This window comes from Podarcis cretensis (genome assembly GCF_951804945.1).
Source record: "Podarcis cretensis genome assembly, chromosome: 2".
Taxonomy (NCBI): Eukaryota; Metazoa; Chordata; class Lepidosauria; order Squamata; family Lacertidae; genus Podarcis; species Podarcis cretensis.
Window position 1 is genome coordinate 10,077,303 of NC_137171.1, and position 14,048 is coordinate 10,091,350.

The 14,048-nt window shown below is 49.0% G+C and overlaps 1 protein-coding gene across 1 annotated transcript in view; it reads left to right on the top strand.

Moving 5' to 3' along the window:
* Nucleotides 1-3,270: 3,270 nt before the first annotated feature.
* The window catches only part of ZNF385A (zinc finger protein 385A), a 207,413-nt gene continuing 196,635 nt past the window's right edge, over nt 3,271-14,048 (top strand). Inside the window, exon 1 of the mRNA XM_079966765.1 lies at nt 3,271-3,298. Within this exon, the coding sequence (XP_079822891.1) occupies nt 3,286-3,298 (13 nt within the window). The 5' untranslated portion in view covers nt 3,271-3,285. The remainder of the gene's footprint in view (nt 3,299-14,048) is intronic.

Sequence of the window (14,048 nt, forward strand, 5' to 3'; positions counted from 1 at the left end):
CGAATTAAGTTCTCAACCCGAGGTACCACTGTACTGCTGTTTGATGCATTGCTTCTTAGACTGGCTTTCTGCTCCAGCCAAGGTGCGGACATCTTTATGTAGGGTCCCACCTGTCAGCACTCCCTTGGTGTGTACACAAACAGAAACAAATCTGACATTAATGAAGCTTTGCTGATGTGAACAGCTTGAGAGGGGGCTGAGAGCTGTGAAATGCATCTGGGGTGGAAAGACTTCACTGCACTCTAAGGTGGTCATATGTGAGCACCTCTTTGCTATAAAGAACAAGCTTGGCAAGCGTTTCCTGTGTTCTTGAGCATAGGATATATAGCCTCAGTGCAATAGCAGAGGACAACCACGAGAGGGCAGTGTCTCATTAAAAATACACCTTGAACCCTACAACCCCCCCCACCTGCCCCTATAAGCTGTTGTTGTTGTTGTTTTAACTAAGTGCTACTGATATCCTTTGCCTGCTTTTTATGGGCCACAACATTTTCTTAGAGGGGGCCAGCAAGGTTTTCAGGGGGGAGAAATCCCAGTGCTACATTTTAACTTTCTGTTTTTTTTTTATATATATAATATTTATTAAGATTTTGGAAATTACAAAAAGAAAAAAGAAAAATTGAACATAAAAAGACAGAAACAAAAACAAAAACACTACATAAAACATTAAATTAACAAAACAAAACAAAAACAATTAAAAACACTTCCAATATTTTCAAATCTTAACTTTCATACACTTGTTTCATTGACTTCCTCAACGCCTCCCTTTCTGCATTCCACTTCAGTTAACTATTTCAGCAAGTCCTTTCCATCTTCATCTATTTTCTATCTTAAAGTTAATTTTAACATATTGTAACCTAGTTTTTTTCCCTTTTAATGCATTAACAATCTATCTATACCTAGTTCCTTCTAACATTTCTGCCAAAGCCATATAGCTTCATTCCACCTTTTTTCTAACATTCATTAATTTTACAATATTTCCGTAGATAATCTTTAAACTTTTTCCAGTCTTCTTCCACCGACTCTTCTCCCTGGTCTCGGATTCTGCCAGTCATTTCCGCCAGTTCCATATAGTCCATCAACTTCATCTGCCATTCTTCCCATGCTACATTTTAACTTTCTGGCCATCAACCGTCAAAGCTGTATACAGGCACATGATGTCTCCTTTAAAGGTTATTACAGCATAAGAAGGGGCACTGCAGGGTCATCCAATCCACCCATCTTTCTTTATTCTGTAGTGGTTAGCCAGCTGCTTCTGGGAAGTCTGCAAGCAGGTCATGAAGATAGCAGTCCCTCCTTATTGTTTGCCACAGAATTGTAGAACTGTAGAGTTGGAAGGGACCCTGAGGATTATCTAAAGGGACATGGGTTGCTCTGTGGTCTAAACAACAGAGCCTAGGGCTTGCCGATCAGAAGGTCGGCGGTTCAAATCCCCGTGACGGGATGAGCTCCCATTGCTCAGTCCCTACTACTGCCAACCTAGCAGTTTGAAAGCACGTCAAAGTGAAAGTAGATAAATAGGTACCACTCCGGAGGGAAGGCAAACAGCATTTCCGTGCGCTGTTCTTGTTTGCCAGAAGCGGCTTAGTCGTGGTGGCCACATGACCTGGAAAAACTGTCTGCGGACAAACGTCAGCTCCCTCAGCCAGTAAAATGAGATGAGCACTGCAACCCCAGAGTTGTCCGCAACTGGACTTAACAGTCAGGGGTCCATTTACCTTTATCTTTACTGAGGATCATTTAGTCCAACCCCCTTGCAATGCAGGAGTATAAAGCTGTCTTATATGGGCATTGACCTTGGCATGATCAGCAGTGCACTCTAACCAACAGATGATATTTAGAGATCAGTGGGACTTACTCGCAGGTAAGTGTGTACAGGATTGTGGCCTAAATTAATGGAGTGAAATAAACATGGTTCCCCCCTTTTTTCATGTAAGAAGTGCATCTGTAAGCTACTTATCTTCTAGTTAGTGGGCATCATCCTATCTTAGCAATGAATTACATATGCCAACTATGCATTTTATGAAAACACCCTCCCTTTCCTCTGTCCTAAGCAGACTGGCCAGTCAACTTAACTGGAAGACGCAGAGGTTATGGGAGAGAACATGAGAGTTGTTTCCTTCAAGTGGATCTGCCTTCTTGTGCCTTAAGAACATAAGAAGAGCCTGCAGGATCAAGCCAATGGCCGGCCTAAGTCTACAGCTCAAGAGCAGTTTCTCCTCTTGTGGTTTCCAGCAACTGGCGTTCAGAAGCATCGCTGCCTCCAACTGTGGCAGGCTCCCTTCAATTTCAGTATGACACCTGGACAGTGAAAGAAGAGAGATACTTGATCTGATAAAGCTTCCCTGGACAGGAAGATAATTGGGGAGGGAAGCCCACAACTCAGGTCATAGGAGCGAGGGCAGGCAGAGAAGGTGGCAACCCCAAGAGACTGCGGTCCTTTTTTGGGGACTGTGATTGGTGTGTGTGTAAGTTCAAGGCTTCCCAGTGTTGGTTCTGCACTGGATAAAACCTGCTGCCCCTCTGCTGGTTTTTAGAAAGGCCCCCACTGCGGCTCGCTTCCACCTCTCCCGGCGGGTGAAAGCCAACACCACTTCCCAGCTGTGCAAACTGCCCTGCCTCCTCTCGGGACCAGCTCCCAGAACTTGTTGGCTCAGCAAGGAGAGGAATTCCCAGCGCCCGCGTCAGCTGCTTGCACGGCCAAAGGGAGAGCTTGTGGCTAAGCTGAGCAAGGGAGACACCGGTCCCCATGCCCCGTCCAGGCCTCCTTTGGGCTCCGGGGGTCTGCCTGCCTCCCGCCTGCCTCTGCCTCCCTCTGCAAAAGGGACTGGTGAAGCCCTGACGTCTCCGCGCTTCCTTTCAAGTCCTCTCTTTGCTGTCGTCTTTGCCTTCTCGCTCTGCCTTTGATGAGAGATGCAGTGAGACAGAGCGGCCCCATTGTGTCATGCCGTGGTGGCTTTGGCAAGCAAACTGGGACGCACCCCGGTGGGATCAGCCTCCCCTCCGCACGGCTCCTTCTCCTTGTAACCCACCTCCTGAGACATCTCCCATGGTGGGTTGCCATGTGAGGTCGCTTTGCATGATGGATCTCCTCCTAGTGGCTCCTTCTGACCAGCTCTGATGGTGACAGACCCTGCAGGACTTCCGCTGGGGTTTTTGGCTCCTGTCTCTCTTGTGGCATCTGCATCTGCTTGAGCTTTCCTCCGCTGGTGACCTCTGACCTTTCCTGGATCTGCATCTTCATGTGACCGGTTCTTAGAGCCCCGCTCTCTGGATTTCATCCACATGTTGGGCACAGGTAAGGGATACAATAGCATTCCTCCTGCTGGTGTTTTTATGATTGCTGGATCGCTTAGGAAATCTCCTAAGGCAGGAGCGGACAACCCGTGGCCCTCCAGATCTTTTTGGATTCCATCTCCCACCAGCATGGCCCAGTTGTCAGGGACAATGATGGGGTCCGAAGTCCAACCACATCTGGAGAGCCAGAGGTGAGCTGTCCCTGCCGGAAAGTATTGAGCATACTCTGCAAGCCAACTTGAATAAAAGTCTTATTTTAAGTACAGGTTTGGTTGGCAGGTTTCCAGAGGACTGTATGAAACTGCCTTATACAGAGTTGGACCACTAGGAACAGAGGGGCACTGGTTTTAACATTATGGGAAGTTGCCGGACCCTGCAGATCCAACACTGACTCCCCTTCCTCCCTATATCTTCCTCCCTGCAGCAAGCCCAGATGACTGTGCTGACCCTTGACCCCATCCCTGCATTGGTTCACCTGGTACTTAACTCTGGCCCTGTGCTGGCAGGAGCTGATGGGGGGTTGTAGTCTAAAGCATCTTGAAGGGCCCAAGTTGGGGAAGAGCGATCTGTGCTGACTTGTAATGGCTTTCCAGGCATTGAGATGCAGGGGTTTTCGTAGCCATATCAGGAGACGCTGGGGATTATATATCTGGGAGCATTTGCATGTGAAGCAGATCCTCTGCCACTGAGCAAAAGCCTGTCCCTTTTCTATTGGTATTTATAGCTGCAAGTGATACGGCAGGCCTAACGGCATGTGACATTAATTGCTTCGGTCCTCATGTACCCCCTCAATTGTTAATTGGCATCTGGGTGTCCTCCTAAACACGGCTCCCCAGGAGTTCCAGGCAGGAGTATTTGGGCCTCTCTCATCCCAGGAAGAGTTGTCTAGCTGGTAGCGCTTTTCAGATTGTTGCAGTTGGTTTCCAGATCACAAGAGAGTCAGTGTGGTGTAGTGGTTAGAGTACGGGACACACACCAAGGCATCCCTAATCCTCTGTGTCTCACTTTAAGTCCTCCTAGCTGAGTCTACTTTTCCCTGAAATTGGGGCCAATGAGTGTAGAGAGAGAGAGAGAATTGTGTGATGGTTTCGTCTCCACTGAAGTACAGAGCGTGGTTGGGAGATATATGAATATTTCGTCCAAAACCAGTTTGAAGTCCATATCGTGATATCGGTTTCATAATTTTTGACCTGGCAATATATTGCAAATCATGGTGTGTGTGTGTGTGCTGTGCAAAAATCACAGTGTGGGAAAAACTGCCAGCTACATAGCTCCATCTTTATTTCAGGCACCATGATATATTGGTATAGTGGAACCTCGGTTGTTGAACACCTCCGTTGTCGTATGTTTTGGTTCCTTAATCCCAAAAACCCGGAAGTAACTACTCTGGTTTTCAAATGATTTCCGGAAGCCGAACGTGCTACACGGCTTCTGTTTTGAGTTTCCTATATTGTATTGAGGCTTCCGCTTTCAGTGTTCAGTTTTCGAACGTTTTGGAAGTCGAATGGTCTTCTGGAACGGATTACATTCAGAAACTGAGGTTCCACTGTATATCACAATGTTTAGCTGATGTTATATCGTGTTGTTGAAAACCAAATATCGCCCAGTCCTAGTACAGAGGGTCCTGAGGTGGAGAGAGTTTGACCGCTGGCGCTAATGTAAGGGGACGATTGCTGTTTGAGAAAGATGACTTGGAACTATGAACTGCACTCTTGAGTTCTCTCTCTTTTTTAATAAATAATATTTATTAAAATTTTAAAGGTTACAAAAAGTAAAAGTAAAAACACCATATCAAACAAGAACAAAACAACGCATCACAATAAGAAAGAAGAAGAAGAAGAAGAAGAAAACCACAGCTAATCTTCCCATAACTTGTCTTTCATTTGCTTGTTTCCTTGACCACCTCACACCTCCCTTTTTTGTATTCTAGTTCAGTTAACTATTTCAGCAAATCCTTTCCATCTTTTCCACTTTTTGTTCTGTAATTTATCTTAATATAATGTAACTTTACTTTCCCTCCTTTCACCAATTAACAGTCTATTTTTTCCTAAACCCTTATAACATTTCTGCTAAAACCACATAACTTCATTCCAACATCCTTCTAACATTCATTAATTTTACAATGTTTCTGTAGATAGTCTTTAAATTTCTTCCAATCTTCCTCCACCGACTCTTCTCCCTGGTCTCGGATTCTGCCAGTCATTTCCGCCAGTTCCATGTAGTCCATCACCTTCATCTGCCATTCTTCCCGGGGGTGCACTCTTGAGTTCTCCCACACTCTCCCACAAGGACTGTGTGGGTCTCCTGTTCAGCATGGCTGGAATTCCTCCATGCTTGAAACACCGCCTTTGAAGTCAGAATGAGAGAAAGCCTTGCACTCACTATTTGCCTGACAGCAGGAGACGTTCTCTTTGTTGCTGGCAATGACAGGGAAAGAAATGTTTACAGTATGTTTGCCTGTTGAAGGCGGGTGCGATGCACGGCCACCGTGCTAAGCAAGGCTTCTCCAGGGCTCAGGCTGGCCTGGAACAGATTGAGATGAAGAGGAGAATGCCTCTGACCATGTGCAGAGCGCATTCAAAGGCCATTCCAGGAAAAACCTTTTGCAGTGGGTTTCCCGCCCCGGAGAGGAGGGTATATTGAGACTTAGCGTTTTGGGTACTATCTGTTCATTTACAAGCTTGCAAGCTTAGCAGCAGGGAGTCACCCTGGCAGACAACGCTAGTCTCTCAAACAGTGTCAGTTCCCCATGGAGGAAATAGCATGAGCAGCCTCTTTTCCAAAGGCTGATTCTTGCCAGCGAGCAGCAGGATCCACACTGCTGTCTTGTCAGGGACTGGCTGGATGCAGAGGAGCGGTGGGAGGCAGCAGTTGGGGAACCCCCCAAGAGAAGAAGACTCAGAGCTCAGGGAGCGGTGGTGGGGTGACAATGAGTGGTCAGAGGGAGAAGAGGGAGCAGACTGGGGGAAGGAAGTGTCGGCAACTGAAGAGGTAACAGGGTTTAGTGAGCAGGAAGACTCTGGAGCAGAGAGCAGTCCAAAATCAGAGGCAGAAGCAGAGACTGGAGAGGAGGAGGGCCAACAGGCAGAGACCAGGCAGCCTGCTGAAGAAGTCTCCCACTCCTGCTGCGACCAGCTCCCCACTCCCCGGTCTCCTAGAATACACAGAGCAGAGCAGAGATGGTTTGTGTTCAGGGCAGGCACAGTTTGTGGATACTTGGGGGAAACCCTGGAGAGGAGGGGACAGGCAGACGTGGGAAGGCAGGGACCTTCAGTGCCTCATTCAGCTGCCTCATTGGGGCAAGACCTGCTGGGAAGAGTTGCTGGGATCACTAGCCTGTGCTGTTAACTGACTCTGGGTGTTTTATTGTTACCGTATTTTTTGCCCCATAGGACGCACCGGCCCATAGGACGCACCAAGTTTTTTTGGGGGGGAAATAAAGAAATTTTTTTTTCCCCCCAGGCACTTGTGGGGCCGGCAGCAGAGAGAAGCACTCTTCTCCCCGCCGCCCGCCTGCAGACCAGGTCCCGGGACAGCGGGAAGACGCGCTGCGCCTCCCCGCTGTCCCCGGAGCTTGCGGGGCTGGCGGCAGGGAGAAGCACGCGTCTCCCCACCATCAGCCTCCAAACCACATCGGGAGACAGCGGGATGGCGGCGTTCCGCCTCCCCGCTTTCCCCCGACCTTGTGGGGCTGGTGCTGCGGCTCTCCTGAAGCCTGGATTCACCCCATAGGACGCACACACATTTCCCCTTCATTTTTGGAGGGGGAAAAGTGCATCCTATAGGGCAAAAAATACGGTACTTACGCCTGACTCCAGCTCCTGACAGATGTCTCTCTCTCTGGCTTCATTCAGTTTGCCACCCTTCCAATCAAACACGTGCAAAATGTTCACTGCTTGTACTTTTTAAAATCTTCTCTCCTGAATCTCCCAGCGTTCAGCTGCATTGGATGTCCACGAGTTCTAGTGTTATGAGAGAGGCTTTCTGTGCCAGTTGAGTTTTGCTTGAGCAACAAGGGCTTCTTGAGCTCTAGCGTGCTCCTGGTCTTCAACCCTGGCTTGTTCTCCGGTTCTGACCTAATTTCTGACCTTGCCTCCTGGTTTGTCCTGTTGGTTCCTGGTTGCTGGGTTACATTGTATTACACATTACAGCCTTGAAAAGGCCCCTATTGGCTAGTGCCAGTGTCATCACTGGCTCTCGTGTCACAATCATACTTGTGTTCTGATAACATTTAAAAGCAGTCATAGGAGTGATCATTGTAGCCTTTTAAAAATAGGGTATGGGGAATCCACGCAAGGCTAAAACTTCCTTTACACCAGAGATGGGAACTTGTGGTCTTTCAGAAGTTGTTAGATTGCAGCTACCATCAGCCTGAGTCAGCATGGTCATTGGTCTGGGATGATGGGAGTTATGATCCAGCAACATCTTGGTTCTCCACTCCTGGTCTACAGTAATCTCCTACCAATTTCATGTGTCACTTTTCTCTTTAGCTATAGAACAATGTGCTGCTGTTCTTTAACAATGGGAAGCGCATCTCCTCTGTTTAATTAAACAAAAGTGATAACCACATGATGCCTGCGGCACAGCTAACCCTCTTTTAATACACTGCTTACACCGCCGTTCTAGTGTCCCAGGCATCTCACCTACCTGATCTTTGGCCTATTAGGTATATAGTTGCAGCAGAATGAGCTAGTAAAGCGAACTGTACCACTCAAGACTGTGTGCGGTATGTGTTGGTGCATGATCTTTTTAAATGTGCCATGTAAAAACTCCTCGCAAGTAGAAAACTAACGTGTCAGGCTAGCTTAAAACCGAATGCATTCGAAAGAAAGGTTCTAATGTACCTCTTCAAGTGTTAGTTTTCTGCTTACACAGAGTCTATTTCTTTTTGTGTAGGGAAGCATTCAAAATTTTGATTCCTGCCACTTGCACCCTGAAGTGGCACAGTCCACCCTTCCATTTCGTTCTGCTGTGCTTGTAGACGCAGTCTCTATAATCTTTGCAACAGCTCTGGAAATGTGGATTGTATGAGAAATTCACATTAAGACACCGATGAAGTTTCATGAAAAGTTAAAAATACAGTGATCTCGGTTTTCAAACGTCTCTGTTGCTTCAGTTTTCAAACATGCCTCAGAAGTCAAACATGCCACGTGGCTTCCGTATTGAGTTTTCTGTATTGAGTTTTCAGTTTTTGAACATTTCAGAACTCGAACGGTCATCCGGAATGGATGACCGATTCGGATGGTCCGCCCCCGCCACTTAATGGATCCAATTGGTTTCCAGAGAGTGGTAGGGGATGCTTTATCCCATGTTGATGGCCTTTCAGCTGATTCCCTGGTGGCCCGCTGGAATGTGGAGTTAACCAGGGCTATTGACTGTTTGGCTCCGAAGCGCCCTCTCCGATTGCATGGAGCCCGGAGAGCCCCGTGGTTTTCCACGGATCTGAGGGCAATGAAACAATCGTTGAGACGGCTAGAGCGCCGGTGGCGGATAACTCATTCTGAAGCTGACCGGACACAGGTTAGAGCTCAATGTCGAGCCTACCAAGTGGCGGTAGCGACGGCGAAGAAGACTTTCTTCACCGCCTCTATTGCATCTGCAGAAAACAGCAGCAGGAGACTTTTTCAGGTGGTCCGCAATTTAGCGGAACCACCTGCTACATCAGGGCCCAGTACGGGCCACATGATCTCCTGCAATGATTTTGCAAAGTTTTTTGCAGATAAAGTCGCTCAGATTCGGGAAGAGGTAGACGCCACCGTGGGAGCAGGGCCGGGGCGGGAGAGTGCTAGAGTCCTGTCTAGTCAAATTGCATGGGATCAATTCCAATCTGTTACCTCCGAGGATGTGGACAGGCTGCTTGGACGAGTGAAACCAACCACCTGTCTCCTTGATCCTTGCCCATCCTGGCTTATAAAAGCTAGCCGGGAAGGACTGGGCGATGGGCTTCGTGGGGTGGTGAATGCTTCCCTCCGTGAGGGAGCCTTCCCAGACCCGCTGAAAGAGGCGGTTATCAAACCACTTCTTAAAAAACCATCTTTAGATGCGGCCACGATGGCCAGCTATCGCCCAGTCTCAAATCTTCCATTCTTGGGCAAGGTGATTGAGCGAGTGGTTGCTGAACAACTCCAGGCACGCCTGGAAGAAGCGGACCATTTGGATCCCTTCCAGTCGGGATTCAGGCCTCATCATGGGACTGAAACTGCCTTGGTCGCACTGGTTGATGATCTCCGGCGGGCTAGGGACAAAGGTGAGAGCTGTTTCCTAGTTCTGCTGGATCTCTCAGCGGCGTTTGATACCATCGACCATAACATCCTTCTGGACCGTCTTGAGGGGCTGGGAGCTGGGGGCACTGTCCTACAGTGGTTCCGCTCCTTCCTCCTGGGCCGTGTTCAGAAAGTGGTGGTGGGGGATGAGTGTTCAGACCCCTGGGCTCTCACTTGTGGGGTGCCTCAGGGTTCTGTCCTCTCCCCCATGCTTTTCAACATTTACATGCAGCCGCTGGGAGAGATCATCAGGGGGTTTGGGCTGGGTGTTCATCAGTATGCGGATGATACCCAGCTCTACCTCTCTTTCAAATCAGAACCAGTGAAGGCGGTGAAGGTCCTGTGTGAGTGTCTGGAGGCGGTTGGAGGATGGATGGCGGCTAACAGATTGAGATTGAATCCTGACAAGACAGAAGTACTGTTTCTGGGGGACAGGAGGCGGGCAGGTGTGGAGGACTCCCTGGTCCTGAATGGGGTAACCGTGCCCCTGAAGGACCAGGTGCGCAGCCTGGGAGTCATTTTGGACTCACAGCTGTCCATGGAGGCACAGGTTAAATCCGTGTCCAGGGCAGCTGTGTACCAGCTCCATCTGGTACGCAGGCTGAGACCCTATCTGCCTGTGGACTGCCTCGCCAGAGTGGTGCATGCTCTGGTTATCTCCCGCTTGGATTACTGCAATGCACTCTACGTGGGGCTACCTTTGAAGGTGACCCGGAAACTACAACTAATCCAGAACGCAGCAGCCAGACTGGTGACAGGGAGCGGCCACCGAGACCATATAACACCGGTCTTGAAAAACCTACATTGGCTCCCAGTACGTTTCCGAGCACAATTCAAAGTGTTGGTGCTGACCTTTAAAGCCCTAAACGGCCTCGGTCCAGTATACCTGAAGGAGCGTCTCCACCCCCATCGTTCTACCCGGACACTGAGGTCCAGCACCAAGGGCCTTCTGGCGGTTCCCTCACTGCGAGAAGCCAAGTTACAGGGAACCAGGCAGAGGGCCTTTTCGGTAGTGGCGCCCTCCTTGTGGAATGCCCTCCCACCAGATGTCAAAGAGAACAACAACTACCAGACTTTTAGAAGACATCTGAAGGCAGCCCTGTTCAGGGATGCTTTTAATGTTTGATGTATCATAGTATTTTAAGATTCTTTGGAAGCCGCCCAGAGTGGCTGGGGAGGCCCAGCCAGATGGGCGGGGTATAAATAATAAATTATTATTATTATTTATTATTATTATACTCGAAAACTGTACCAGTGTAATAATCACAAGTTGCTGCTGAAATGTGGAGACCTGAGTTTAAGCTTAGAAAAATGAGAAACTGAGAGAGACCCAAATTGACCAATTGGCCCATCCATAGGGACTACTTCCAAGTACCCTGGAATCCAACTACCTTTTGTTTTAGCAATTTATAAATGGGAGGGGGAACAGGCAAACATCGCCTCCTGCTTCACAGGAGAGATTGCCATTTTGGGAGGCTAAAGGCAGCTCTCTAGCTGTCCTGATCGAAGCGGTTTTTGAAGAAGCCCGGGAATTGTGCCTCCAGCACCAGCCCACCTGCCATCCATCTAACTTGCTTCATTTCGCCCACAGCATGTGGGAGGGACCGCAGCCAATCCATGGGCTGGGCCAGAGCAGCTGAAGAATCCCAAACTTTGCAGCCTGTAAATAGCACTGGGAGGTTGGGACGTGGGCCAGCGAGCCCTGGCTCTACCTCATCCTAAGCAGTGAGGGAAGCCAAGGTTCGGGTCTTTCTGAAAGCATCCCATTGAGAAAGGAGCCAGCCCTGGGCCAGCTCCAGGGAGCTTGTCTCTTCTGACTAGGCTCGGGGATGACCAGAGGCAATAAAGCAGGGATGGGCAGACTGACTCCCGGTCTTGCATGACCCGCTTTAGTTTTAAATAGAATTCCACCACTCGGCCCACTAATGTATTTTGCATTGACAAAAGAAGGATGTGCACTCTCTGTTAAGTGATCTTGAGCACTTTGGCTTAGGAACATAGGAAATGACTTGCCAGATCAGAGGAAGAGGAAGAGCCACCTAGACTGACATTCTTTACAACAGGAGTAGCCAAAGTGGTGCCCTTCTGATGTTGCGGGACTACAACTCCCATCATCCCTGACCGATGCCCATGCTCCCTGGGGCTGATGGGAGTTGGAGTCCAATAACATCTGGAGGACACCACCTTGGCTTTCCCTACTTGCAATAACCCCAGCAACAAGGAAGTGCTACAGCTTGTCTACTGGAATTTGGCCAGTAGTCTGTGGTATACATTTAATCCAGAGGGCAGGTCTCCTAGATCTTCTGGCAGGTCTTCTGGCAGATTTGAAGATCCACAAAAGGGGGCTTGACTCCCATTTGTTTCACAGGATGTTATGTACTGAGTTGAATAGGATCCAAAAGGCAGCAGTTTGATTGGTCCTAGAACAATAGGGTCCAGAATGCAGCAGTCCGATTGGCCCTAGAACAATAGGGTCCAGAATGCAGCAGTCCGATTGGTCCACAGGAGCCACCCAATCCAGCTCCAGGTGGAAGTGAACCCGCAACCTGATTGTCCTACAGGTGAATCACAGAATTAGCCAACCATGTGGGGCCCATTGTGTAAATAATGTATATAAAGCAGACATTCCGGGGAAACTTCCATTCCTCCTCACCACTATGAGCTGAATAAAGAGCATGAAATCCACTCTGGACTCCAAGTATAGTTCACAGGAGCAACAACTAAATGACTTTCCCCACCTACATCAGGCTGCTGAAAAGAAAGCAGTTAAGCAGGCGCGACTGGCACACTGGGGCCGTGCCCTAGAGCTGTCTCCCAGAACCCAGCATTGCTGCCACGTACCGGGATGGTTCAGGGGTGAGGCAGGGCACCAGCAAGTTCAGGGCTGCATGAGTATAGTGCCAGCCCAGTACTCGTGCCAGTACAGTGCCCCCACCTTGCCACTGCCCCACCCTGTTAAGGATCTGCCAAGCTAGCATTAGGATAGGTTAGCTCTGTGGCACTGTCCTGCAATGCCAGCTGCTTCTGCCGCTAACCTGGAGTGGATCTGGTGTTAAAGGACTTTGAGCCCAGGTCAAGCCTGGGACAGGAAACAAATTCCTAAGCACAGAATGTGCTCAGAGGCAGACCTGTTCTTTAATTCTTACTGTTTTGTTGTTGTTTTCTTTGCACTTGATTATAACACTTGTAGATCTTGAGGTCCATAGCTGTCAACTTTCAGATTTGAAAATAAGGGATCAGCAGCCTCACCTGTCCCGGGGACAGTCTGCGGGATATCTAACAATCCGGGATAGCAGCGGGAAGCAGCAGGAAACGGCGCTGGAATAAGGGAATTTCCCACAAAAAAAGGGGGAGGTTGACAGCTTTGCTGAGGTCTGATTACTCTCGTCCTGGGGTACCTTTATGAGTTGCGTAGAACAGAGAAGTGCTGGGATTCAGCAGCTTTTCATATCACACTGCCTCACAGGTGAGAATTTTTTACTTCCTGAAATTCCCTCTTGTTCTGGGTTGCTATTAAAAGCACAGAAACATCTTTTGCAGCAGCATGTTGTACATCAGACACAAAACATTGTTCCCACTGCTGACAGTGGTAGCCAATTCAGATTTAAACCTTATCAGTCCCTGCAGGCCCTAAACAAGCATTGCTATTGATTGGGAGCAGTTTTGACCAAAGTGGGGCTGGCAAGAGGGAGAGATAGTAAATTCTCTGGAAGCAGGAGCAGCTAGAGGAGGCCTTCAGACTTGTCACTATTTTGCTAGAGGCACATAAACGCATAGCAGAACTGTAGGTTTGCTCAGTTAAAATGCATTAATGAGCCCTGTCACCCTACTGTAACAAATCCACTTTTTATATACAGTGGTAAAAGGTAAAGGTAAAGGTACCCCTGCCCGTACGGGCCAGTCTTGACAGACTCTGGGGTTGTGCGCCCATCTCACTCAAGAGGCCAGGGGCCAGCACTGTCCGGAGACACTTCCGGGTCACGTGGCCAGCGTGACATCGCTGCTCTGGCAAGCCAGAGCCGCACACGGAAACGCCGTTTACCTTCCCGCTGGTAAGCGGTCCCTATTTATCTACTTGCACCCGGAGGTGCTTTCGAACTGCTAGGTTGGCAGGCGCTGGGACCGAGCAGCGGGAGCGCACCCCGCCGCAGGGATTCGAACCGCCGACCTTTCGATCGGCAAGCCCTAGGCGCTGAGGCTTTAACCCACAGCGCCACCTGCGTCCCATATACAGTGGTACCTCGGGTTAAATACTTAATTTGTTCCGGAGGTCCGTTCTTAACCTGAAACTGTTCTTAACCTGAAGCACCACTTTAGCTAATGGAGCCTCCTGCTGCTGCCGTGCCGCCAGAGCACGATTTCTGGTCTCATCCTGAAGCAAAGTTCTTAACCCGAGGTAATATTTCTGGGTTAGCTGTCTGGGTTGAGTCTGTAACCTGAAGCGTATGTAACCTGAAGCGTATGTAACCCGAGGTACCACTGTATATA